This window comes from Stenella coeruleoalba, assembly GCF_951394435.1.
Source record: "Stenella coeruleoalba genome assembly, chromosome: 7".
Classification (NCBI taxonomy): Eukaryota; Metazoa; Chordata; class Mammalia; order Artiodactyla; family Delphinidae; genus Stenella; species Stenella coeruleoalba.
The window spans coordinates 114,061,367-114,086,317 of record NC_137153.1 but is presented as its reverse complement, the minus strand read 5'-3'; the positions used below and the strand labels follow the sequence as shown (position 1 = coordinate 114,086,317).

General features: G+C 57.5%; 1 protein-coding gene across 2 annotated transcripts in view; it reads right to left on the bottom strand.

Moving 5' to 3' along the window:
* Nucleotides 1-235: 235 nt before the first annotated feature.
* Nucleotides 236-24,951, bottom strand: part of LMX1B (LIM homeobox transcription factor 1 beta) — a gene marked incomplete at its 3' end in the record, with an annotated part of 79,691 nt that continues 54,975 nt past the window's right edge. Inside the window, exons 3-8 of one of the 2 annotated variants that reach the window (XM_079926939.1) lie at nucleotides 5,812-6,044; nucleotides 3,360-3,541; nucleotides 3,091-3,168; nucleotides 2,888-2,954; nucleotides 719-883; nucleotides 236-393 (exon numbers count right to left, since the gene is read on the bottom strand). In XM_079926939.1, the coding sequence (XP_079783065.1) occupies nucleotides 236-393; nucleotides 719-883; nucleotides 2,888-2,954; nucleotides 3,091-3,168; nucleotides 3,360-3,541; nucleotides 5,812-6,044 (883 nt within the window). The remainder of the gene's footprint in view (nucleotides 394-718; nucleotides 884-2,887; nucleotides 2,955-3,090; nucleotides 3,169-3,359; nucleotides 3,542-5,811; nucleotides 6,045-24,951) is intronic. The other variant, XM_079926940.1, reaches the window with a different exon arrangement.

The following is a 24,951-nucleotide window of genomic DNA, read 5'->3' as shown; positions in this document are numbered from 1 at the left end:
GAGCTCTGGGTCCCTGGGGGTGACAGTCTCTGTGGGCAGGACACAGCCCCTGCCCAGGCTGTGCCCGTCTGCCTGTCTGGCTGTGCCCAGTGGGCACTTTAGCCAGGCCCAGTTGGCCGAGGGGAGGGCACCGTATGGCTGTCTGTAGAGTCTGTGCGGGTGGCAGGGCAGCCTCTGCGGCCTGCAGTCCCACCCCAGGGCCCTTGCCCAAGCGTCCGTGCGGCCCAGCTGGCTCTCAGGAGGCGAAGTAGGAACTCTGCATGGAGTAGAGCCTGTCGATGGGGTTCCCCACGCGGGCCTGCAGGGAGCCCACATCCGAGGAGCCGAGGAAGCAGTCGCTGAGGCTGGTTAAGGAGGTATCACTGTCGATGTCGTGGAAGATGGAGTCGTTCCCTGGGGGGCAGAGGCGGTGTCAGCACCGGGGTACAGGCTGGGGCTCCTGGGGGCCCTGTTGGCCCTACAGGCAGTGTGGCTGGAGGTGAGGGAGGGACAGGATGACCTGCCGACGGTGCCCAACCAGAGGGGTTGGGGGCTGTGGGTGAGGTCTCCAGGGCGCCCCCTTCTGGTCAGGAGGAGGCAGGTGGGCTGTGTCGGAAGGGGCTGCCGGGGTGGGCGGGGGGGGGGCCTGGGGCGGGAGGTGGCTTTTTCAGCCCCAGGCCTGCCAGGTCAGGCAGGGGGCAGGGGCCGTGCTGGGGCAGCAGGGGGTCGGGCAGCTTACCATAGGGGTTCATGTGGTCACCTGGCATTTGGGGCGGCGTGAGGCCCTGCTGGAAGGGGTCGCTGCTGCCGTAGGGGCTCTGCTCCATGGCCACGATCTGCTGCTGCGGTGGGGCCAGCGGCGTGTAGGAGGCCATCATGCCCTCCATACGACTCGACAGGACCTCTGGGGACAGAGCACGCCCTCACTGACTGGCCCTGCCTGCCCTGTCCTGGAGACCTCAAAGATGTACCCCAGGAGTCCCATGACCTCCCTTACGACCCCCGAGTCCAGGCTGCCCACTGCAGTCTCTCTGGCCTCCTCCTTCCCAGCCCTGCCCCTGCTGAGGTTGCCTGTGGCCTTCTAGGGTCACTGAGCCTACATATCTGACCCCCCAGCCCACCAACCTTCCCCAGACACACAGTCCAGCGTCTCTTCCAGAAAGGGCCCTCCCTCCCCACCTCCTCCCTTCCTCCTACAGCCCTGCCCTCCAGGAGCTCCCAGCCTGGGGAAGACAGAGGCTTCCAGTGAGCAGCCAGTACTGATTCGACAACATATGGGTGCAGTGAGTGCCCTGCATCTGGGAGCATCAAGGTGGAGCCCGCACCCCGGCCAACAAGGCTCAGGGAAGGAAGGCTTCCTGGAGGAAGGGGCCCACCACCTCCATGCGACTTAAACAACCAGCAGAGGTTCAACCAGCCGAGCAGGGGGCAGGCATGCCAGGCTGAAGGGCAGCAAAGGCAGAGAAGAGAGAAACTGCCCTGTGGGAGCAAGGAGCCCAGTCCATGGGGATGGAGCGTGAGGACAAGAGAAGGTTGTGCCTGAGGAGAGAGATGGCTCCTTGGGGACCCGAGCTGAGTGGGGGCTCGCCTGAGGCTGTAGGAAGCCAGTGGAGGGTCTTAGCTGTGGAGCGACTGTGGAGAAAGGCTGGGAGGGTGGAGGCCAGAGGAGGAGACCATTGGGAGGGGTTGGGGTCCGTATTAATGCAGATGTGGGAAAGACTAAGAGGGGCATGAGGGACATGGGACAAGAAACCACTGCCTGATTTGGTGACTGAGCAGATGCAGTACGTGTAGGACAGGACGGGGGAGGTGACTCCTGGGTTCCTGGTGTGGGTACTGGGTGGGCGGTAGTGCCATTTGCTGAGACGGGGTAGGGGAGCTGTAGGGGGTGTTTTGTGCATGTGGCAGCAGGGGCAGCGGTATGAAGTGCAGTATGGGCTGTGATGAGCTCGAGGGGACCGTGGAACATTCCTGGGGAGGCTGCATCCAGGGGGCAGCTGGGAACACCGGAGAGTGAGACACAGCTTGGGAGCAGGCTGGCAGACCTGAAGCCGTGGCTGCAGCCCCAGAAGGCTGCGCCGTCTCGGGAGAGGGGGGCAGAGAAAGAAGACAGGAAGAGCTGGGCTCTGAGGCCACGGCCTTGAAGCCCAAGGTCCAGCCTGGGACACTGGTCTGGCCCCAGAGTTCTGAGTAGAGGGGCTGCCCATCAATCCCTTGGCAGCCGCCTCAGAGACCCCGGCTCACCTGGGAGCAGGCAGCTGAGGCCCCTTCCCCAGTTTGGTGGACTCAGGGAGCTCCCAGTGCCCTCCCTTCAAGACCTAGAAGGCTCCATGTCCCCATGGGGCCGGGGAGGCCAGCCCCAGCCCAAGTTGTGGAAACAGCATCTGGGCAAAGCCCAGTCCATGCTGGACTCCTCAACACCTTCAGACTTTCTCTGGAGACTTCTGCTGAATTCTACTGCGGGCAGTAGGGTGTATGGTCATGTTAAGCACAGGCTTAGGAGCCCTACACTCCGGGCTGGAGCCTGGCTGTGCCCCTTACTAGCTGAGTGATCCCAACAAGTCCCTCAGTCTCCCTGAGCCTCAGTCTCCTCATCTGTGAGATGGGATGTAACGATGCCCTTCCTCTCAGGGATCTGTGAGAATTAAGTGAGACGGAGCGTGTGGAACGGTGAGAACAGTGCCTGGCACACCGCGTCGCTGTTTTGAATATGGAAATTCTGCCACCCCTCTGGGCCACCCACCCTGCCATCTCCCCTCCTGTGTCCCACGGCCCCCACTGCCTGTCTCCTTTACTGATCTCAGCAGGTTCCAAGGCAGCAGCTCCCTGAGCGCTGATCACCTTGGCGGGAGGTTTCTTGGGAGTCTAGTTACAGAGACTGGGCCCCACCCCGGGCCGCCCTGCTCACCTTGGCCCAGCCGCTGGGAGTTCTGCTGCTCCTGTTGCTGCTGGTGCCGCCGTGCCAGCTTCTTCATCTGCAGGAGACACAGTGTGTGCCAGTCTCCGCCTCCAGCCCCCCTTCATTCCCACCTCATCAGGCCCCTGGTCTTCTGCCTGCACCCCCTCCCCACCCCACCCCTGTCCAGCGGGGTGGCAGGTGCCTGTACTCACCTTTGCTCTTTGGTTCTGAAACCAGACCTGGACCACACGCACGCTGAGGCCCGTCTCTGCCGCCAGCGTCTCTCGGACCTGCCCATAGAGAAGGAGACGGGTCAGGCCTGGGGGTAGGCGGGGGGCAGCAGCTGGGAGGCAGCAGGTTTGGGGGGATGGGCGGGGAGGGGGAGGGACGCCCAGCCCCCAGCAGGAGCAGAAGGGGTGGTGTCTGGAAAGGCAGCGCGTTCGGGGCCGTCAGCCTCCACCCCACCCCAGATGCCCCTCACCTTCCGGCAGGGCTTGGAGGAGACCTCGAAGGAGGCCTTGAAGGCTCTTCGCTGCTGCGTCGTGAGGATGGTCCGGGGTCGTTTGGGCCTCCGCGGGTCCTTCCCGTCGTCCCCACTGCCCTTACTCTGGCTGCCCTGTCCCTTGGCCGGCTTCATGTCCCCATCTTCGTCCTCGCTCTTCACTGTGGGGGACACACCCCAGCCTGTCAGCCTTGTATCCTCAGGCAACTTGCTACCTGATGGGATCCCATCACCTCCTGCTAACACCTGCCACGACTCCCCAGTGCCCTCGGGGTAAAGACCACCCCCTTCCCCTGACCCATAGACCCTGCCTATCTAGTCTCTCATCTCCCATCCAGGCCCTGTGTGTCCCCTTCCTCAGCACACACTCCTCACTTTCTTAGCTTGGATCCCCAGGGAGACCTGAACCAAGGCCCCCAGACCTGCTCTGCTGACAACACACAGGCAGACACACACAGGAAGGCACCCTGGTGAGCAGGCAGAGACACACAGGCACGCGTGCATTGCACACTCAGATGCGTACACGTTCAGAATGGTAGAGATACAGGCCCACGTGGCGACAGGTATGGGCACTGCAGAAGCACGCAGGTGTACACATGTGGCTGGACACACTGAAGGGAGCATAGGATGCTCACTTGTGGCCGATCTGCTGTCCTCATCAGGCCCATGGCCCACCTGAGGAGAGATGCTGGCATCTGTGTTCATTCTGGCCCTGGGCTTCCCCTGACCCATCTTGCCTGGGACCCATCTTGTCCTGCTGGCCTCCGGTGCCTGGCAGACCCCAGCCCAGCAAGTCAGCCTTTGGGAAAACCAGTTCCCACGGCACTAGCCCAGCACTAGCTGGGCCTCACGGCCCAGAGAGGAGGCTACCAGGAGCCTGCTTCCTTGGAGCTTCCAGGGACTAAGAATTGATGGGCAAAGACACACACTCCAGACGTTCTCACACAGGAGTACTTGTGACCATGACATGTGCACACGTACACACACACACGTAGAGGTGCATGCTCACAGGCAGGGACATACAGACATGTACACATCTGAACAGACACACACGTGCGTGCAGAAGCGTGTGTATTCACCCGGAGGCACACCCACACCCACTTCCATGCCCGAGTTGTGGGTCTCAGAGATGCCAGCCCCACACAGATAGCAGAGCATCCCTCCCACCCCCCATGCCTCCTGCTGACCCCGAGTCTGAACTGGTCTCCTTTCTCCTAGACCATCTTCCTCTGAGCATGACCCCTGTGGAGGGGACCTCCCTCCAAGAACCCCTCCCTAGGCCTGGCGTGAACGTGCCAATGGCACCTGGCTGGCCTCTGCTCTCCCACAGGAGCCCAGGCAGCCTGGCCGCCGTGGTGCCCTGCCCAGGGATGGACAGAGGTACAGGTGGTGGGAGCTCACACCTCCTCCAAAGACTCTGGCAGGGACAGCGCTCCTTCGTGTGGGCAGGTCCTGTGACCATGGGCTCCAGGTTCCCCACAAGGCCCGGCAGATCAGGGCGCCTCCTCCCCACGCCCCCTGCTCCAGTCCATCTTCGCCACCCCCAGGAATGACAAGGTGCCAGCCTGCTCCCTGACTTTTCCGTCCTTAAGACTTGTTCCCAGCTGGCCCTGCCCTTCCTGCCAGGAGGGCTCCAAACTGGTAAAGTCTTTTGGGGGCTGGAGCAGGGTAGAGAGGAGGCTTCACCCCGGGAAATGGAGTCTCTCCCTCCACCACCGAGGGCCCCAGTCTCCCCATGCAGCGGGGAAAAAAGGGAATAGCTTGGGGCTGCTGCTCCCCACTGCTGAAGGCTCTGGGGGGCGATGCAGAAAGGCTGCATCAGATCAGACACCTGCAGCCTGCAGGCCCGGTGCTGGGAGAGACCCCTGGGATGCTGTGCTGTCGGGGTGGGGGGGCCACAGCAAGGATAAGAGCAGGGGGAGGGTGGTGGGCCCGAGAGCAGGCGGTGTGGCAGCATGTGTGTGCAAGCCACAGTACATGTAAGCACGTGGATGAACGTGTGCAGCCACACGCGTAGGTGTTCACTGCGTGAGTGTGCTGGGGCGTGCGTGCACATGTTTACATGGGTGTGGGCTTCTGCATGCTTGGGCATGTAAGCACATGTCTACACATGGACATGTGTCTGTGTATTTACACTCCTGGGCATGGGTATCCACACATGCATTTTATGTGCTTGTGTGTGTGCATCTGTGATCACATGCACCTACACCTGTGTGTGTGAGTGTCCAAGTACATTCGTGCACCTGTGAGGCTGTGCACACGTGTCTGTGTGCACCCCACATGTGCACGTGTGTACTGAACCCATCAGTGCGTGTGCGTATCGGATGTGGGTGCAGTGTCTGTGTATAGTGCAGGTCCTGGGGTCACGAGTGGGCTTCTCCTGCAGGGGCGGCTCTCCCCACCGCCTGCCCCAGCTCCAGGCGCAGCTCACCGGAGTCGGACTCGTCGGGGCTCACGGAGCTGAGCAGGTCCTTCTCCTTCTCGTAGTCACCTTTGCACAGTAGCTGGCCCTCCTTGAGCACAAACTCGTCGCCCTTGCGTAGCTGCCGCTCACACACGCAGCAGCAGAAGCAGCCCAGGTGGTACACGCACTCCAGTGCCCGCATCACAAACTCAGTGGGGGCGATCTTCTCCATGCAGCCGCTGCACTTGGCCGCGAAGAGCCTGCAGGTGCAGAGTGGGCGCATTGGCTGGGCTCAGTGGTCCCTCCCAGAGGCACTGCCCACAAAGCACCTCTTCCTCCCGCCACGCTGACCCTCTAGCCCAAGTGGGAGAGGCCCTCCCTGAGCACAGAGCCAGACAGTGGGAGCCCTACCCCCTTGGCTCACAGGGCCCTGGCGGCCTCATGGTGGGCACTGCACTGGGCAACCTGCCCGGAGGTGCCTTCTCCTGGGAGCATCAGCTCAGGGTCATTCCCGCTTAGAGACACAGTGGCCACTAGAGGGCAGAGTGCAGGTTCAGCCTCCGCCTTCCCTGGGAGCCAGGTGGGCCCCTGCCCTGAGGGGAAGGCCAGGCAGCCCACAGGTCCCATCTACCCTTACTCTAGCACCGGCTCTCCTCCTCTCTGCCCCTGCCTCTCTCCCCCACATCCAAGCAATCCCCAGCCTTACCCAGCCCATCACCCAGCCTGGGTCCCTCCTCTCCTGCCTGAGGGCTGCCCCAGTGCCCTCCCTGGGTTCCTGGCCTCTCCAACCCTTCAACTCACCCTCCAGGATGACAGCCAGAGGGATCTGTCTAAAACACACATCTGATCATGCTGCTTCCCTGCTCCAGACTCTTCCATGGCTCCCTAGTGCCCTCCGGAGAACCTTCAAGTTCCTGAGTCTGGCACTCAGGCCCTTCACAGTCCTGCCTCTTCTCTGACCCCTCTGCTCCCCGAGGCTTCGGCCCCATGGAACAGCCTGCAGTCTCTCCAGAGCACCATCACCTTGGCTCTTCAACATGTTCTGGGCTTTGCCTTGGCTACCACCTGCTTATCCCTCATCTTAGGTTAGGAATCTACACCGTGAACAGATATTCACGGAGCACGTATGGTGTACCAGCCGCTCTTCTAAGCGCTCTGCATGCAGAAATGCGTTTCATCCTTGCAACAACACTATGAGGCAGGAAATATTAATCCCATTTTAGAGATAAGGAAACTGAGGTGCTGGGAGGCAGAGTCACGTGCTCAGGGTCACGTGGGAGTAAATGATGGAGCCGTCTCTGTTCCCGGGCCTGATCCAGTCCCTCCGTGACAGGGAGGATCCATCTTCCATCTCCGGAGACAAAGCTGGGGGTGGGGGCAGGGGTCTTCGTGACTCCGGCGAGTGTGCAGAAAGAGTCTGAGCAGCAGGGCCCCGCCTCTGCCTGCACCTACTGACCGCTCCTCCCGGCCCCCGATCCCTGTCACGTGCCCTGCTCTGTGGGAACAACACTTTGATGGAAAAATTTATGAAGAATCAAATTATTGCTGCTGGGAGGGAATTAAAACCATTTTTCATTCCCCACGTCCCCGGGCCACGTCTGCGGGCGCCACCTGGGGAGCACTGTGCACATCCCATCCCTCTTTATGGCCCGCCATCACAGGCACAGATTACAGCTGCAATTCTCTACTAATCGGTTCTGGAACAGAAATGGCCATAAATGCGAGGCTCTCGGCCTGCCTCCCTTCCCGAGGCTGCCATCAGCACCGCCCACGGCAAGCTGGTGGGACGCAGTGGGCAGGGCCATTCCGAGCTCTGCCTGCTGCCCTGGCACTGGCCAGGGCACTCAAATTGGGGACACCCCAGCAACCCCTGCCACCCACCTCTAGTCTAGCCAGCAGACTCCTACTCATCCTGCAATGCCCAACTCCAATGCCACCTCCTCTGGGAAGCCTTCTTTGATGCCCCAGTCTGGGGGAGGTGGCATCCTCTATGCTTATCTCAGGCCTCAGTTCCCTCTACTATAAAATGGGGATGTCAACAGGACCTCCCTCAAAGGGCTGTTGTCAGGATTCAATGATACTGAGCATTTAATTCAATGAATGAGTACCACATCAGAGTGATGGCACATGGCCCTGTCAGCTCCCAGTTCTACAGAGGTCCACCTGATCCTCAAGGAGGCCTCAGTGTTTGAAAAGGCCATGAGTGAAGGCTTGAGGGGGTGCAGAGGCTCAGGCAGACAGGACCCCACTGGCCCACACAGTGCATGCCTTCACAACGGTATATGACATGGATGCAGCTCCAATTTGGCCCTTTGGCTGGAGACCTTTGTTCAGGGTGCAACCCACTCAGCTGTCCATGTACCCTAAGCAGAGGCCCTTAGGAATCTGGCTGGCCCTCCAACTCTGCCGAGGGGCTAGGGAAGGAGCCAGGTTTGCAGAACCTGCTGCTCTGACATGGAGGACACTTCTGCCTTGCCCCTCTCACTGCCTCCTTGTCCCTCTCCCCACACTCTACCTCCTGACCTGGCAGCCCCACTAAGGGCTGCAGCCTGGCCTCTGTGGCCCACGGGTGGACAGGCAATGGCTGCATCTCTGTGTCACCATGTCAGGGCCAGGGCCCCAGGCTGGGTTGGCACACCTTGGGCGGTTCCCAGAGAGGAGGCCCTCTTAGTCAGTGGGAGGGGGCAGCGGGGGGGGGGGGGGGGGGGAGGGGTGTGTGACCCGCATTTGCAGGCGCTGCCACCATGCAGGCTTCGTTCAGAACAGCCCCGCTAATGCCTTGGCAGCAGGGGGTCGATTGCTACTTTCTCCAAACTCATCAACACAATCTATTATTAATACTTCTCCAAAGCCTCCGTGCCGCCATCACAGAGGCAGCGCCAGCCACTCGGGGCATCATCTGTTATCTAGATTGCAAAAACTCGGGAAATAAAACAAACTGCACACTTTATAAACAGAATGTGCCATTCGTTTGGTCTCCAAGCATCTCTCCACCCAATAAAACATCGGGCGGGGGGGGGACGCATGAAATACTCGCTCCCAATTATGGGGCTGCCTTTGTCTACCGTGCCAGGGTGAGAACTACCAACTGCATGCGTGGGAGGGGCTGGGGTGCCAGCGGGGTGCCCTCCTCTGCGAGACCCCCACTCTCTCCTTCGATCCCTCCCACCATGAAGGATCGGTGGAACCAGCCATTGAGAAGCAGCCCCAGCTACAGGCGGGTGGCACTGGAATCAGATGGACTCGGGTTCAATGCCTGTTTCCACCACTTGCTCTTTTGTGACTGAGCAAGTAATTTCCTCTCTCTAAGCTCACTTATCTGTATAATGGGCTCAGCAACACTGCCTGTTTCTCAGTGTGAAAATGCAGTGAGTTGTCAGGATAAAGCTGTGAGCACAGAGGGAGTGACTGGGGGCTGGGGCGGGCCTCTCCGTGAATGCTGCCCAGAAGCTGCAAATACTGACCAGAGATGCAGAGTTGCTCAGGCTGAAAAGCTCCGGGCCACCCCGCCTCCCTTCCCCTCCTGCCCCAGAGATGCTCCAGAGCCTGATGTGAAAGGCCCGGAAAGCATCGAGGGCACTGGATTTGCAGCCCTCGTCCTGCTCTCCATCCTGACCGGCTCTGTGACCCTGGGCAAGTCTGAACCTCACTTTCCTCACCTGTAAGATAGGGACAACAGTCCCCACTCCCCAGCTGGCCTGGGGATTCCAGATGGGTGTGTTGCTGCTTCCCACCCTTGGGCTGGGAGGCCAGGATGGGGCAGGCCCCGGGGTCAGGGGACGATAGGGTGCTGTGGGGCAGCTCCGAAGCTCTGGCCGGGGGTGGGGGGAGCTCCCTGTGGCTTTCCCTCTAGCTGCCCTGCCCTCTCGGTGCCAATCCCCCTGCCCTGGCTCCTCCCCCAATCCAGAAGCTCCAAATTTAGACGGCAGCTTCGTGACCACAACACAGACACACAGGCTTGCTGGCAATCCACACAACCCCCTCCCCATTTTGCATGTAAACCGCCGACCCTTTTCTCCTCAGGCTGTGACTACAAGCTAGAACGCCATTCCCCCTCTCCCACCCTCTGCCTGGCGAATATCTGTTTATGAAGGATTTGGCTTGGGCATCCCTTCCTCCAGGAAGCCCCCTTCTCCTCTCCAGTCTCAGATACTTCTCCTGACGACTGCACTTTACGTATTTCCAGGTGCACCTTCCCCGTGGTCACCTCTGTGTCTTCAGTGCTGAGCCTAAGTCCCTGTACACGCTAAGGTGAGCAGTGAATGTTTGCTGAATGAATGCTGAACCGTCCAATATAGCCCTGTTCAGCCCGTGAGGCAGGGCAAGTCAGTCCCCACCCCCAAGCTGGTCTGTGGGAAGCTGGTCTGTGGGAGCCTCACCCACCTGCCCTGGGGAGACAGGACCACCTGGGAGGGGAGCTGTGTGGGGGGCAGGAGGCTAAAGCAGGCAGCCTGGGGTTCCCTTCTGGCTTCATAACTTTTCCCTGTGTGACTTTGTTCAAGATAGTGAGCCTCAATTTCTTCATCTGTAAAATGAGAATGATGGTACCTACCTATGGGGTTGTTGGGAGAGCTGAATGCATGTGAAGCCCTCGGCCCTGTGCTGGCGTGAAGAAGGCATCCCACGAGAGCAGGCTTCTGCCTTTCTCTTGTTCCACGTGAGTCCAACATGCTTTCATTGATTATCCTCGCTGGGGTCTCCCAGGGGTCCCTGGGAGCAGCCTTCCTGATGCAGGTCCCAACCATTCCCCCTTCTCATGACCACCCTGGTTCTCGATCCATCCTTCTAGCTTCTGTCTGGCCTGGGCTGGACAGAGCACTCCTGGCTCAATTCTCTGTCTGTCTCATTAATATCATTGAGCTCAGTTAACATCTAACTGCATCACCCCATTAAGTCCTCACAGAACCCTAAAAGGAAGATGTTTCCATCTCCGTTTCACAGATGAGCACAGGAAGATGCAGAGGGCAGGTTCAAGGTCACATGGCAGCATCACCATATACTCCCTCCCTGCTCTGTGCATCCAAATGTTTCTTTGTTCATCAATTACCCTGGCCCTTTGCTCTGAGTATCATGCCCACGTCTGTCTGCCCTCAAGGCTCTGAACACCCCGAGTTCTTATTACTTGGCATAAGCCCAGCACCCAGTTTCTTAAACCAAACTGAACATCTCCCCCTCCCCCAGGATCATCTGTGATTGCAGCTTAAGAAATTACCTTTTTCGGGATGTCCTCTTAAAGAGTCCCAGGCTACGACAACATGTCTCCATCTCCTTTGAGTTTTTATTGGCTTATTTATTTAATGCTCAATTTATTAAACTCATAAAGCTAATAAACAAAACTCAGAAAGCCAATTTTTTGGGGAGCATTTGAACGTGGATTACAAAATGATTAATTAATTTCTCTTAAACCACTGACACCTGCAGTGATACATGCAGTACAGCTGATTCTCTTACCTCTGATAAAACTGGTTTCCTAATGTCCCGGGGCCCCTCCAGCCTCTCCTCACGGGCTTTCATCCCCAGATCTTGGAGTCCACACAGCACTCATTAGGCTTGGAATCCTGGCTCTGTCACTTCCTTGCACTGGAAGCTTACACAAGTCCCTTCTCCTCTCTGAGCCTCAGTGACCCCATCTGTCCAGTGGGGAGGATGGCCTGGGCACATCCCCCCAGGCTCAACACGTGGTGATCATGATCACTGTCATCATCTCTCCAAGACTGTCCAAGCACCAGTTCACTATCCTTGCTGAGTAGAAGCTCCTCGGCCTCCTCCTCCTCACTGTACTGCCATTCCCAGACCCCCATCACTGCACTTTACAGTTTATGTAGCCTCTTGCTGGGTTCTCAGTCCAAGAGCTCCCAACAGTTTTAGGATAAGCCCAAAGATCTAATCATGGCATTCAAAGCCCCACTCTACCCCTGTCACACCTGGCCTCAGATGCTCTGCTACGGCTGCCACACTTCTCATTGTTCCCTGAACACAGCAAGTCCCTTCCTGCCTCCTTAGCACCTAAAATTCCAACTGACTCTACGACCAATCTTCTCAACCCCTTCCCTTTACTTCTCCTTGAACTCCTCTTCATCCTTCAAGACCCAATTCAATTGTCACCTCCTCTGTGAAGCCTTCCCTGATACCCACAGATCCAGATACTTGTGTGTCTCAAGCCCCCACTGACTTAGAAATAAGGAACTGGGTCTAATTCAATCCCCTACCCTTTGCTCCGGCGTTGAGTTGGTGGTTAGTGACTATTTGTTGAGTGAATGAATAACCTTGGGAGAAATGAAATGGGCAGCCAGGTAGGACAATAGAATATTGGCTCCTCTGCTTCTGGGGGGGTCTTAGAATACTACCAGCTAACAAGATAAGTGAACTTGCCCTCCCGTGCCCCCTCCACAGCTAAACAACCCGGAATCCAGTGTCCCAATTTTTTGTCAACGAAGTTCTATACATCACTCCTGTTGGGCTGGGAGTCCTGCAGTAACACCCCCAACATCCGCACTGCACTGGCATCCATAGCTCACAGGGAAAGCCCTGGGAGTGCCAAGTTGGTATAAAATGACTTCCCTGACCTTTAAGTGACTGGGCCAGGCCTGGACACCTGACTCAAGGTGGGCCAACTAGACCCTCTGTCCTGTGTCTCCTCCTTCTCCTGCTCATTCAAGGGCCCTTTTAACAGCCCCCCACCCCCATCCTCGTCCTCAGAGGTGTGACTTTCCACATCTCCAACACCAGCTATGTGGCCTTGGGTCAGCCTCAGTTTCCTCTTCTGTAAAATGGGGGTGTTAATCCTTCCCTCACCTGGTGATGTGAGAAGGCCTAGTCCAGAGGGCATCTCGGCAGGTGTGTGGTCCCTCTCGCCCCCCAGTCTAAGTGTCACGTGGTGCCCAGTGCAGGCTCTGGAACCTTCTCTTCTGCACCTCCAATTTCAAGTCTGAAGCCCCCATCACATCGTTGGGTCTGAGTTCTCCCTGAGGTATGAGCTTCTGTGAGACCCTCCCCCAGGGCCACACTGGGGACCAGGGAGATTCTGGACCTGGTTTCCCTTAGGGCCTCTCCAGGCCCAAGTCCCACAGTTCCTGGAAGCACTCCCTCCATGGGGACCACGAGGCTTAGCACCTGGAACTGAAGGCCCTCTGTCCCCACCGTCCACACCTTCACGGATTCACCCAGCAAACACCCAAGGAGTCTGACTCTGTGCCAGGCTCGTGCAAGATGTTTGGGGAACAGTCAGATCATATCTCGTCCCATGGGAGCTGGCATAACGTGACATGTGCTTTGACGGGGTACACTCAGCAGGCTGTGGTGGGCATAGAAAGGCATGATAGTCAATCTGGAGGAGAGCTGGGGACTTCCCGGGAAAGGTGACATGACACAGAGTTAAAAGAACTTGGTCCTGGAGGCAGAAAGAATGGTGTGAAGAGTCAGTCCCAGCTCTGTCACCTACCAGCTGCCCGACCTTGGGGCCAGCCACCTCTACTCTCTGAACCCGTTTTCCAGTCTGAAAACTCGGACCACAATCCCCACCTAACGTGATCATGGTCCCGTGTTTGCCCTCTCTGTGCCACACCTCCACAGGCTGGCGTGGGATCCCGGGATGGAGTGGCCGCAGAGCACTAGGACAGGCCCCCATATAGGAAGTGCCCAGGAGGTGGCTCGTATTAGTATGGCTCCTGGGACTGTGGCGTCTATGATGATGCTGGTTGAGAGATGAGCTGGAGTTCACAGGAGCCGAGGGGACAGGACTCCAGACACTCTTGGGGGTCCAGCTGCTGCTGCTGGAGGCTGCCTGTCACTTGCAGGAGCTGATGCGGTGAGAGCAGGCAGAGGGAGCTGCCTGGCCGCCTCCCTCCCCGACTCGTTGACATCTCCCCCACGTGCCTGCCGCGTCCTTATCATTCCGCGCGTAGCTGGTTTTTATTTTGAGACAAAAAGGGGCCTGTTGATGGGGATCCAACTCAAACCAGCTGCAAACATCTGCTTTGATGCGGCGGCGGCGGCGGGCCAGGCGGGCGGCGGCGGGAGCCGCAGGCGGGGGCCCCGGTGCGCGCGCGTCAATCACGCGGCTGGAATGCTTGGCGTGGCCGGTCGCTGGGACCGGCGGCCGCCGGCGCGCGGGCCTCTCCGCAACCTAGCCGCGCCGGGGCCGGCCTGCCGTGAGGGCTGCCCTGGCGCTTCCCGCGGGCGCACAGACCCAGCTGTGCGGGGCTGCTGGCTCCAAGGCCCTTTGATCCCGGCCTGGGGCGCTGTCGGGGAGCCCGCAGCCGGGGCTCAAGGTCACGGGTCAGGGGCAGGGAGGGACAGGCCCAGCTGGGAGCCCGGGGTACCATCCAGGGGCCAGCCTGGCCAGGCAGGCACACATTCGGTGATTCCACACATATTTATTTGGCACCTACTACGTACCAGGCACTGTCTGGAGGCTGGGGATAGAGCAATGAGTCAAATGGACAGTCTCTCCCAACCCCGCCCCCCCAGCTTCCAATCTAAAGGGTGAGGGACAGGCAACAGATAGATAGATCTCTAGCAGAGTGTAACAATTGGTAAAAATGATGAATAATAAAGAGGCAAAGAAGAGCGACGGGGCGGGGCAGGGTGTGTGTGTGGCCAGGAGATTTAGAAAGAACAGGCAGAGGCCTTAGTGAGATATCTGGGGAAAAGGGGTTCCCAGCAGAGCGAATAGCAAGTGCAAAGGTCCTGAGGCCTGAGTGTATCTGGGGTGTTGGAGGAAAGACAAGGAGACCCATGTGGCTGGGGCAGGTGAGCAACAGGGGAAGGGGCTAGGAGGTGCAGGTAGAAGCTGGGGGGGGGCAGGTCACGTGGGGTTTTGGAGGGAGGGTTTTGAGCAGAGGCGGGGTGTGATCTGATTTGCATTTTAATCAGGTTCCTCAGGCAGCTGTGTGGGGGCCCAGAGATGCTTTGGGAGTTTATCTCAATAATCCAGGCAAAAGATAATGTCAGCTTAGACCAGGGAAGGTGCTGAGAAGTCACCCTACCTGGGATGCATTCTGAAGGCAGACAGGGACACGAGAGGATGTGAGAGAAAGGATAGAGGCACAGGTGAGTCCAAGATTTGGGGGCCTGAACAACTGGAAGGATGGAGTTGCCACTAAATGAAATGGAGACCGAGGTGAGGTGGGGGAGGGGAGAGTCAGGAGTGCAGTTCAGGACATGTTACATCTGAGCTGAATTCTAACAGCCATGTGGATGTGTCCAGAGGGCAGTTGCACGTATGAGTCTGGTGTTCAGAGAGAGGCCCTGGGCTGGAGACACTGGGAGCTGCCAGGATGGAAACACACACGCTCACACACATACACACTCCTACAGAGTGAGTTATACGTGGCGTGGCACCTGATAACTAGTCTCTCACCTTTGGGGCTCTGACCCCTGGGGGTTTAGGGGCAAGGCCCAGACTCTGCCTCAGGAGTTGCTTTTCCATTTGGGGATATTGGGGCTTCTCCAGGGACCAGACCTCTCTTGGTGACATCAGGGAGAGACAATCAATGGTGCAGGGCAGGTGGAAGGTGGAGCATCACGCCCCTCTGATCATCCCCCACCTGCCTCTTCCTGCCCTCCAGCCAGGGCCTACAGCAGCAGAGGTCTATGTGCTCCAGGCCAGGCCCCAAGCTAAGGGCTTTACCTGTATCATTTCATTAACCCTCGGGTTGATGCTCTTCCCTCTTTTTTCTGCCCTTCCCTGGTGAATTCCATTCATTTGATAATTAATTTATTCACTCATCCATCAACATTCACTGAGCACCTACTATGAGCCAGGCCCTATGCCTTCTCTTCCCACCTGCTCATCAAACCCCTCTGAGCTGATCCTAGGTTCCCTTCCCCCATTCTCACTGAGTCACCAGCTCCAGGTTGCCAAATCCAGCAGCCATTATTATTATTAATTTTCTATGTTTGATTTTATTTTATTTAATTAATTAATTTATTTTTTTGCGGTACGCGGGCCTCTCACTGTTGTGGCCTCTCCTATTGCGGAGCACAGGCTCCGGACGCGCAGGCTCAGCGGCCATGGCTCACGGGCCCAGCCGCTCCGCGGGGGGTGGGATCTTCCCGGACCGGGGCACGAACCCCTGTCCCCTGCGTTGGCAGGTGGACTCTCAACCACTGCACCACCAGGGAAGCCCTATTTTATTGTTTTTTTGAAACATCAATTTTTATTATTTTTTAACATCTTTATTGGAGTATAATTGCTTTACAATGGTGTGTTAGTTTCTGCTTTATAACAAAGTGAATCAGCTATACATATACATATATCCCCATATCTCCTCCCTCTTGCATCTCCCTATCCCACCCCTCTAGGTGGTCACAAAGCACCGAGCTGATCTCCCTGTGCTATGGGGCTGCTTCCCACTAGCTATCTATTTTACACTTGGTAGTATTTATAAGTCCATGCCACTCTCTCACTTCATTCCAGCTTACCCTTCCCCCTCCCCATGTCCTCAAGTCCATTCTCTATGTCTGCGTTTTTATTCCTGTCCTAGCAGCCATTATTATTGTTATTATTACTTACTAAGATTTATTAAGTGTTTCCTACATACCAGGCCCTGTGCCTTATTTGCACACATACTCCTCCCCCATAAGACCCCTTAGAGACGGGCTCTGGCACTCTTTTCATAAGAGAGGAAAGTGGTGCTTGGAGAGGTTAACACAACCGCTCAGAACTGTGAGAACTGGGATCGAAGCTGGGACGGGCTTCAGAGCACACCCCCCCCAGCCTCGCCTCCTGGCTTCCTGGACTTCCCTGTGCTTGAAGCCCTCTCTTGCCTCAGCCTCATCCTCCCTGCCCGCCCCTTGGAATGACTCTGCACTTGCTCGGTTCATTAGCTTAGCGCTGTGGGCTCATGACCTGGGCTGGGCCTGGGGGTGCTGAAGGTACAGATATGAGGGGCTGAAAACACAGGTGCAAGATAAGAAACCCCACACACCACAAGATGTAGAGGCCTTTGGATTTCTCTCCAGGGTCCTGAGTGGCCAGAATAGGCCAGGCCCAAGGCTGTGACCTAGGAAGGGCTGAGCGATCCAGGACAGGGCCTGAGGAAGTGTAAGGTCAGTGGGGTGGGGGAGAAGGACTGACTTCCTGGAGGAGGGGGCTATAAAGAGTGTAAATAATTGAAAGGGGCAAGTGCTGGCTGGGATGCGAACAGGAGTATGTCCAGTCCCAGTGTCTGGGCTCTGGGTAGGCAGGGACAGAGGAGCAGAGAGGCCGTTCTGGGAGGGAGGGGTTGGATAAAAGCAAAGCCATGAAGAAAATGGAGGCCATTTTCAGGGTTAGGGAGACAGTGGTTCAGAAAGGTTGGAGCTTAGGTGAGAAAGGAGAAGGGTCAAGCCAGAGGCCTTGAATGTTGGGCTAAAGAAGATAGACAGGTCAGGTTTCTTTTGTTTCCATCTACTCATCCACACACACACCCATGCACGCAAGTCTCCATCCACCCACCTGCTGGGCTATCCACCCATCTCCCACCCATCCACCCTTCTCAGTCATCCATCCATCCATCCAACGTATACTCAGGCACTCGCTCTGTGCCAAATCCTGTGCCACGATTCCTCCTCTTAAAAGCAGAAACTGCCTTTTAAGGCTTACTGGAAGGCTTGTTGATTCTGTAGGCATTCACCTAACACCCACCATGACCAAGTGCTGTGCTAGGTGACGAGGAATCAATGGGGAACAAGATATTCCAGGGGAAAGAGGTCTCAGAAGGAGACATCCAGGGCACCACAGAGCCTAACAGCTGACCTCACTGATGTTTTGGCCGCATCATTCTGACCCCAAGGATTCTGGACTCCCTATACATAGACCACAGCATTTTAATTAGGGTTATAACAACACTGATAAACTCCCTTTGAGCAAGTGTTTTCTGGAACAAACTCCATTAAGGCAATTTAATTTTTTGACCAATTTTCTTTCTAGTGCAGTTAAATAATTTACAAGTTTTTCCATTTCCATTTTACTAAAATTATTTTCATTGAGATGAACTATTTCCCATGAACAATTTTTGATAAAGATTTGCTTCACTGTCAGGTTTGTGCCTGTATTGTATCTTACTGATTATCGGGATTTGACTCTTCGGTTAATTTGTAGTCAGTGACACATTTTACCATGAGCAGTTTCACTGCTGTCCGTTGCATTTTGTACTGCTTAATTTACCAAGTCAAATTTACCCCCAGGCTCAGGTGGTTTTTAGTGTTAGCAACAAAATCACCAAAGTTGATGACCACAAATTTTACCAGGAAGCCAATGAAGAACATGCTCAGGGTCAAAACGACGGGTCAAGACAGCCTTGTGGTATCTTATGTTGGGTGTGGAATGTCCAGCTTCAGCTGGGACCCCGTGGACTGAGTGCGCTCTTTCTTACGCAGTGATCTCTCCCCTGACACCTCCCTCTCCCACTTATAACCCCCAGGTTCTGGTGGCTGCTTCTCTACACTCTGGTCACGAGCCTGAGTTTGTCAAAACAGCCCTTAAAGCTGGCACCCAGCCGCCCACTGCTCAGCACAGACCTCCATGGGCCAGAAGAGCCGTCTGCTCCCTGATTCCCTACCGTATACTCCTCTTAAAGCAGCCAGAGATAACACTGTTAGCCCAGTCACCGAGGGCTTCACTGCCCAGTCTCACAAGATCTGGACCACCATCCCCCCCCCGCCCCGCCTCCCAGATGAACATACACACACACCTGTACTCTTGCTGTCCAGTTTCTGAACTGCACACTGGCATACGTTCCCACTGTCACACTCACAGGAACCACACCAGCCCTGTGCTCATAGCTTCACAGGCAGGGGCTTCACCAGTGCCTCATGACCCCCCTCGGAGGCAGGAGTCCCTTTCTTACCAAGGTCACTCAGCTGGTTTAGTAGAGGGAGGGCCCCATCCCAGGCCAGCCTGGCTAGTAAAACCACCTCTCTCCTGCCTTCCTGGAGATTAGGAAGCTGCCTGGGGACTGGGGAGCAAATGTCCCAGACCAGTGGCCTGTGCCCGGCTGACACTGCAGGGACACAGCCATAGTGCATGGGCAGAACACGTCCCCCAGCTGAGGGGCCTGAGACACGATAACCCGAGAAGTGGGTGCAGGAGCAGAGTGGACTCCAGGCCCGGGGGAGGCCGGGGGGAAATGCTGGAGGAGGAAGCCCTCAGAGGAGTGGGTGACATTTATTCCCTCCCCGCGGCCCGGGCCCTTGCCAGGGAGTAAAAAGAGGCTCTGGGAGACCGCCTCGTCGGGGCTCCGCGCCCGGGCGCTGCAGGAGGGTCCGGGCCTGGGCCCCGCCGCGCACCGCGCTCCTGCCCCGCCGCCAGGCCGCCCGTTTAGTGGGTAACTGATCGCCCCGCGCCCCGCCCCAGCAGCCCGCAGCCCGCCCGAGCCGCTTAATCACCGCCCGCCCGGCCGCATTAGCATAGTAATGGCCTTTAAATTGAGCCTCTTTGTTTTTTAATTAAGCTCCCAGCAGGTACAGAGAAGAGCGATTATTGAGGAAGCTGCCAGCGCTAATCGCCCGCAGTCATTTGACAATTAAAAAGCGCCCGGCTTTAACCCTTTCCCTGCGCCCACAGCAGTTCCCTCGGCATTTATCCAGCGCCGACTGTGTGCGCGCCTTCCCCGTGGCCCCGCCCCTAGAACTCGGAGGGACCCCTGCCAAGCCTCGATTTTGCTAAGGAGCAAACTGAGGCGCAGAGAGGGCGGGTAATTTCGCCAAGACACACAGCTCAGCTTGAGCGTGGAGAGCGGGGCTGGCAGACCGGGTGCGAGAGAGAGAAATCCAGCTGCCTGGGTTTTGCGCCTGGCACTGCCCTCTGCTTTGTGCCCGGGCGCCTTGTGAGTCAGGTGGGCAAAATCCTCCTGCTTTAAGGCCCAGGTGGGCACCTACCAACCTCCATGGCAACAGCCCCCTCTCCTTGGAATTCTCAGGACATCCTCTCCCGTTGCTAGTTAGTTCACCCATTCCCCAAATACCGATGTGGTGTTTACTGTGTGCAAGGTGCAGTGCTGGGCACTGGGGACAGCTGTGGACAAGGCAGAAGTGGGCTCTGCCCACATGGCCCTACAAGCCGAGAAGGGAGACAAGCGAATAGGAAGATATCGCAATGGTTCATTAGCCAGCCCAAGCTGGGGGGCGCATCAGAGAAGGCCACTCTCCTGAAGACAGAGGTTTGAGACAGAGAGGAAGGAGAATCAGCCAGGTGAGGATGGGAAGCGATGGGCAGTCCAGGCAGCAGAGGAAACAGTGCGTGCAAAGGCCCAGAGACGGGACCAGCATTAACCAGAAATAAAAGCTGCGGAGATGCGTGTGTGGCAGGGGACAAGAGGCAGAGTAGCAGGAGCTCCAGAGGAGCTGGAGTGCGCAGGGTCTCGCAGACCATCTACTTTTTAAACTGGGGGTGTTTTTAAAATAATTGGACGTATTTTTGAATAGGCAATGCACTGCATGGTCTAATATTCAAATGTAAAGAAGGCTGTTCACTGCTCTCTCCTCTACCCCGTCCCTAGTCCCTAGCCATTCAGATCCCCTCCCCAGAGACCAGCCAAGTCTTCCATTCAAGCCACCTTCCTGAGATAGCCCATACACAAGCCCGTGTAGGTCCATTATTCCCCTCCCTCGACTTTTTTTTTTTTAATGAGGACTGGTTGGGGGGTTTGTCTGGTTTTTCTTTTTCTTTTTTTTACGCAAACACTACCTTACACACTGTTCTCCTTGTGTCCCGCCCACCCCTCCCCCGCCCTCCTGCTTGACTGCTGCAGAGGACTCCACGTCTTGGCCTGGAGCACCTCCTTATACAGCTGCTCGATACTCTATTGTATGAGCAAACCCTAATTTATTTAACCCGTGCCCTGTTGATGGCCTTGCGGGCCATTTAAAGGATTTTTGTCTTAATCTCAAGAGCCCTGGGAAGCCATTGAAACGTTTTAAGTGGGGAGTGGCTGGAGCGATTTACATTTTTAGAAGATCATTTTGGCTGCTGAGTAGGGACCCAGGGTAGGGGGGAGTGCAGAGTGGGAGCAGGGAGACCAGCTAAGAGGATCACTGTCGGTGCCCTGCCAGTGAGAGGTGCAGGGAGTTCCACCCAGGGGTGCAGGAGTGCGAGAAGGGGTTAGGTTACCGAGAGCGATGTAGGGCGTGAAATGGACTGGGCTCTGGGCTGGGTGGGAGGAGCCCTGAGGTGGCTCCCTCGACCTGACCCTGTCCGATGCCTGGTGAATGGAAGAGCCAAGACCGGGATGGGGACAGGTAGTGGTGGACGGGGACGGCGTGGAGACCCCAGGTCCGAAGTTACCCTGGTCTGACTGCACTGACAGCCAGCGCAGCGTCTGATTCATCATTGGGTCTGGGATCTCCCCACTCCGGATCTGAGCCCGGCTCCCCGACAACCAGCCTCAAGCCCCATCTCTGCCTGCTCTCTCTTTAGGGGGCCTGCTGCTGGTGGCCCTGAACCCCTCCTTCATCCACGCCACGCTGAGGCTGTGTTTCTGGAGACAGGGCAGCCCCGAGGAAGCCTGGCAGCTGGCTTTTTAATAAAGGTAGAGGAGGCTCCTTAGAGCATGGATGTGGGCGTGAGAAGGGCCCTGGACAGATTCTGCCCCTGGTCACCACTGGGGAGGGGCACATCTCCTCTGCCCTTCGCTCCCTGGTGGGAGTGGGGCGTAGACTCTCCACGCCCCGGAGCCCCCTAACCTTGTCCCTGACTCAGAGCAAGAGGTGTCCTCCCAGAGAGGAGCTGTGCTAGGGGCAGCCAGGACCACCCTCTGCCCCCTTGAACCCCATGGAAGGAGGCAGGGAGCACTGCAGGCAGCGAGGGGTTAACAGTAGGCCCACCCCCATCTATCAGCCAGCATCTCCCAAACAGACAGACAGACAAGGCAGCTGTCCAAACAGGCCTGTGTACCTGGCCACAGCCGCAGAGAGGACAGGGCAGTGGCTGTTTACTCTGCTTCCCTCCCCCATCACAGTCACACACACACACACACACACACACACACACACACACGCACGCACGCAGCCTTGCAGGGCATTTGCAATCTCCTCCTGGGGATGCGCCCCCCACCCCTGCTCCTCCCACCACCCCGGAGAAGATTCCTAAATGTTCAACTCTGAGAAAAGGATGTCCTTGCTCAGGGCTGGGGGGGCGGGCGGGGGAGCTCCAGGAGTTGGTGACTGAAATGGCTGATTGGCCCAGATGGGCCACAGTCACCCGAGGCCCTGCAGAGCTCACTCCCAGGTGCCCACTCTTCGTCCAGGGGACTCCCGGCAATGCTCCCCGATGCCCACTTTCTGCCAAGAGCAGAAGCTGAGTGTCTCAGAGTCTGGAGACCCGGTGAAGCTGGTGTGTCTGGGGAATCACCTTCTCAGACCACCTCCTGGGAATATGTCTGCCCAGGGCTCCCAAGGGGGACTCTCCAGGCTTCCTGGGCCCCATGCCAGGCCTGCCCTCTGCCCTGTCCCTCACAGCTCCCAGGCAGGTCCAGTTCAGCGTCCCAACCATAATGCCTCAGATGGCTCAAGGGAAGCTGACCTCACTGACTGGCCTCCAGACTGGTGTCTCCATATCCCTGAGGCCACCAACAGCCGCCCTGCACCGTCTCCCTCGCCACCTGCACCCACATTTGACTCACCATCAGGTTCCTATTTGGCTGTCGATCTGACCCTCCTGTCTGGTGGTGAGCTGTTTAGGGGAGCTGGGTGTGTTAGGTGCCCACAGCGCCTGGCCACCAGCATGCCGCACCCTCCCCCTTCCTCTGCTGGTGGTCCCACTCACTCTCCCAGGTCCCCTCAAATGCCTTTCAAACCCTTGGGAGGTGCCCCCACAGGGTCAGGCTCTCCCCCTGCCCCAGCACCGAAAGCACGGTGTACTGAGCACCTGCTTCGTGCCTGGCCCTGGGCTGAGCTCATGCATTCTCTCTCATTTCCTCCCAACCCTGTAAGGCAGGGGAAACGACCACCCATTTCACAGATGAGTAAACTGAGGCTCAGAGAGGCAATGTGCCTTGTGCCAAGCCTCGCAGCTACAAAGTTTCAGAGCCCCAAATAAGAGAGAAGGTTGGTGTGTGATTTGGCAAAGGACAAAAAGAGCTGCTTGCTTGGGATGTGAGCAGGGTTCCTGGCACTGTGCCTGGCACAGGCTGGCAGTGGGAAGTGCACAACTCTGACCAAGTCCCTGTTGCAAGGTGCCCCATGGGTCTGTGGACCTCATCACATCAGGGCATCGCTGGACTCACAGCTGGCATTGCTGGCGTGGAGGGGTGCGTGATAAAAACAACGCTCCCGCTTACCCAGCGCTCTCTGTGTCCTGGTTTATGGAGGCCACCGAGGCTCAGAGAGGGAAGCCCTTGTCTGGGCTCATCTTGCCGAACACGGTGCAGCCAGGATTCTGTCTCAGGCTGTGTACACCCCTCCCCACCCCCGGAGGCCAGGCCCTGGATCCCTCCTCGGCACCCCACCCAGTGTGACATCTTTACGGCACATGCTGGGCCTGCGAAGGCCTGGATGGGGTGAGGGGGAGGTAGGACACCTCTCAAGTAACGGATTGTAAATTCCTAGGCCCGGGCTTTCCATCCCTAACAACCTCCTCCCCGGGCTCACAGCGCCTGTCCCTTCGCAGCCAATTTAAATGAGGGGTCCCAGACCCTGGGCGTAAAGCATTCCAGACTCGGGAGAGGGGGCAACTATTGTTTCTCTAAGAAAAAATAAAATAAAATAAAATCAACTGGGTCTCTGCAGCTTCTAATCACTCTCACATGTGCTGCATGGCTCCTGCCGAGGACAGCCCTCTACAGTGTGTCAGTCCCTCGGGGGCACAAACCCTGCTTCTCCCCAGAGCATGTGAGGAAGGCCCCAGATCCCCATTATACAGTGAAAGAAACTGAGGCTGGGGGAGGGAAGAGAGAGCCACCGTGCCCTGATCACCCACTCACAAAGCGGACAAGGGGACACCTTGCTTGAGGTCACCAGCCAGCACAAAGACGAGCCAGGACCTCCTCAGGCCGACAGGCCCCATGGGATTTGAATCCCCACCCTTCGGACTCCAGAGCTGGAGGCCTTTGCCCTGTTCAGCGTGGTCTCCCCACACGAGGAGCGTCGTTGCCCCCTCGGAAGGGGCCTGGTCCGACAGCCCTACCCTGGGCAGGTCCCCACACAGCCTGCAGCTGGGGCCTAAGAGCATCGAGGCTGGTTTTTAATAAGGAAGATGAATTTTCTTGGAAGCCCAGGCTCCGGACGAGGGGGCAGCAGAGGCTGCAACCGAGGCTCTCTCTGCCCTTCTGGTGGGAGAGCAGCGGCGGCCTGGCTGCTGGGGGCTTGGGCTGTGGGGGACCGCCGCCCCGGGCCTGGAGGGAGCTGGCTCTGCGCGGTCTGAGCTCTCTCCCCGCGTAAGCCCACAGGATATTACACTGCCTTTGTGTGCCGGGTGACCCAGCTGCTGGTTATTGAAAAATTCCACCGCTCGGCACAGGGCAGGCCCGCTGACCCCTCATCCCGGGACTCGCCTATCTTTCAAAAGATACGGGATTAGAGCACCAGACCCGACCTGGAGCAAAGCCCCGTCTGGGGTGTCTGTGTTTTCGTGGCCTCTCGGGATACTGGCTGGAGTGGGCTCTTGGCGCAGGATTTAATTAGTTGGAATCAGCCTGTGATTACTGCGGCGACTATTTACCCAGCCACTCTGCAGTCTGAGCCCCGCTCGGAACAAAGATGGGCCCCTCGGCCCCACTGGCCGGCCCAGGGGCCCCAGCTGAGCCCAGGCCCAGCTGCGGGGAGGGGAGGGCCGTGGGCCTGGCCACCAGGCCTTCCGCTGGCACACCTCGTTTAGCTGGTATTTGTGGGTTTTCTCAATGCAAAACATCTTAAGTGAAGCTTTTAAAAAATTAAAGCATCTCAAGAAATTTATGGTCGATTTCCGAGCCTGGTCCCCCTACCCCCGCCCCGCTCACAGCTCGGCAGCAGTGGTGGAGCAGAGCTGGGTTTACTGGGATGGGATTGAATCCTGCCCATTCGCAGGGCCTGGACGTGTGCCCGGGATGTCCAGCTCTGCGAGTGTTGGGGAGGTGCCCTCGCCCTGAGCTTCCGTCGCCCCCAACTCCGCCACCTGGATGGCCCCTGGCTGTGTGTCTGTCTGTCCTGCAGTCCCCACCAGGCAACCACTGTGCTAGCAGCGAGCTTGGTCAGGGAGAAGAGGTCTAC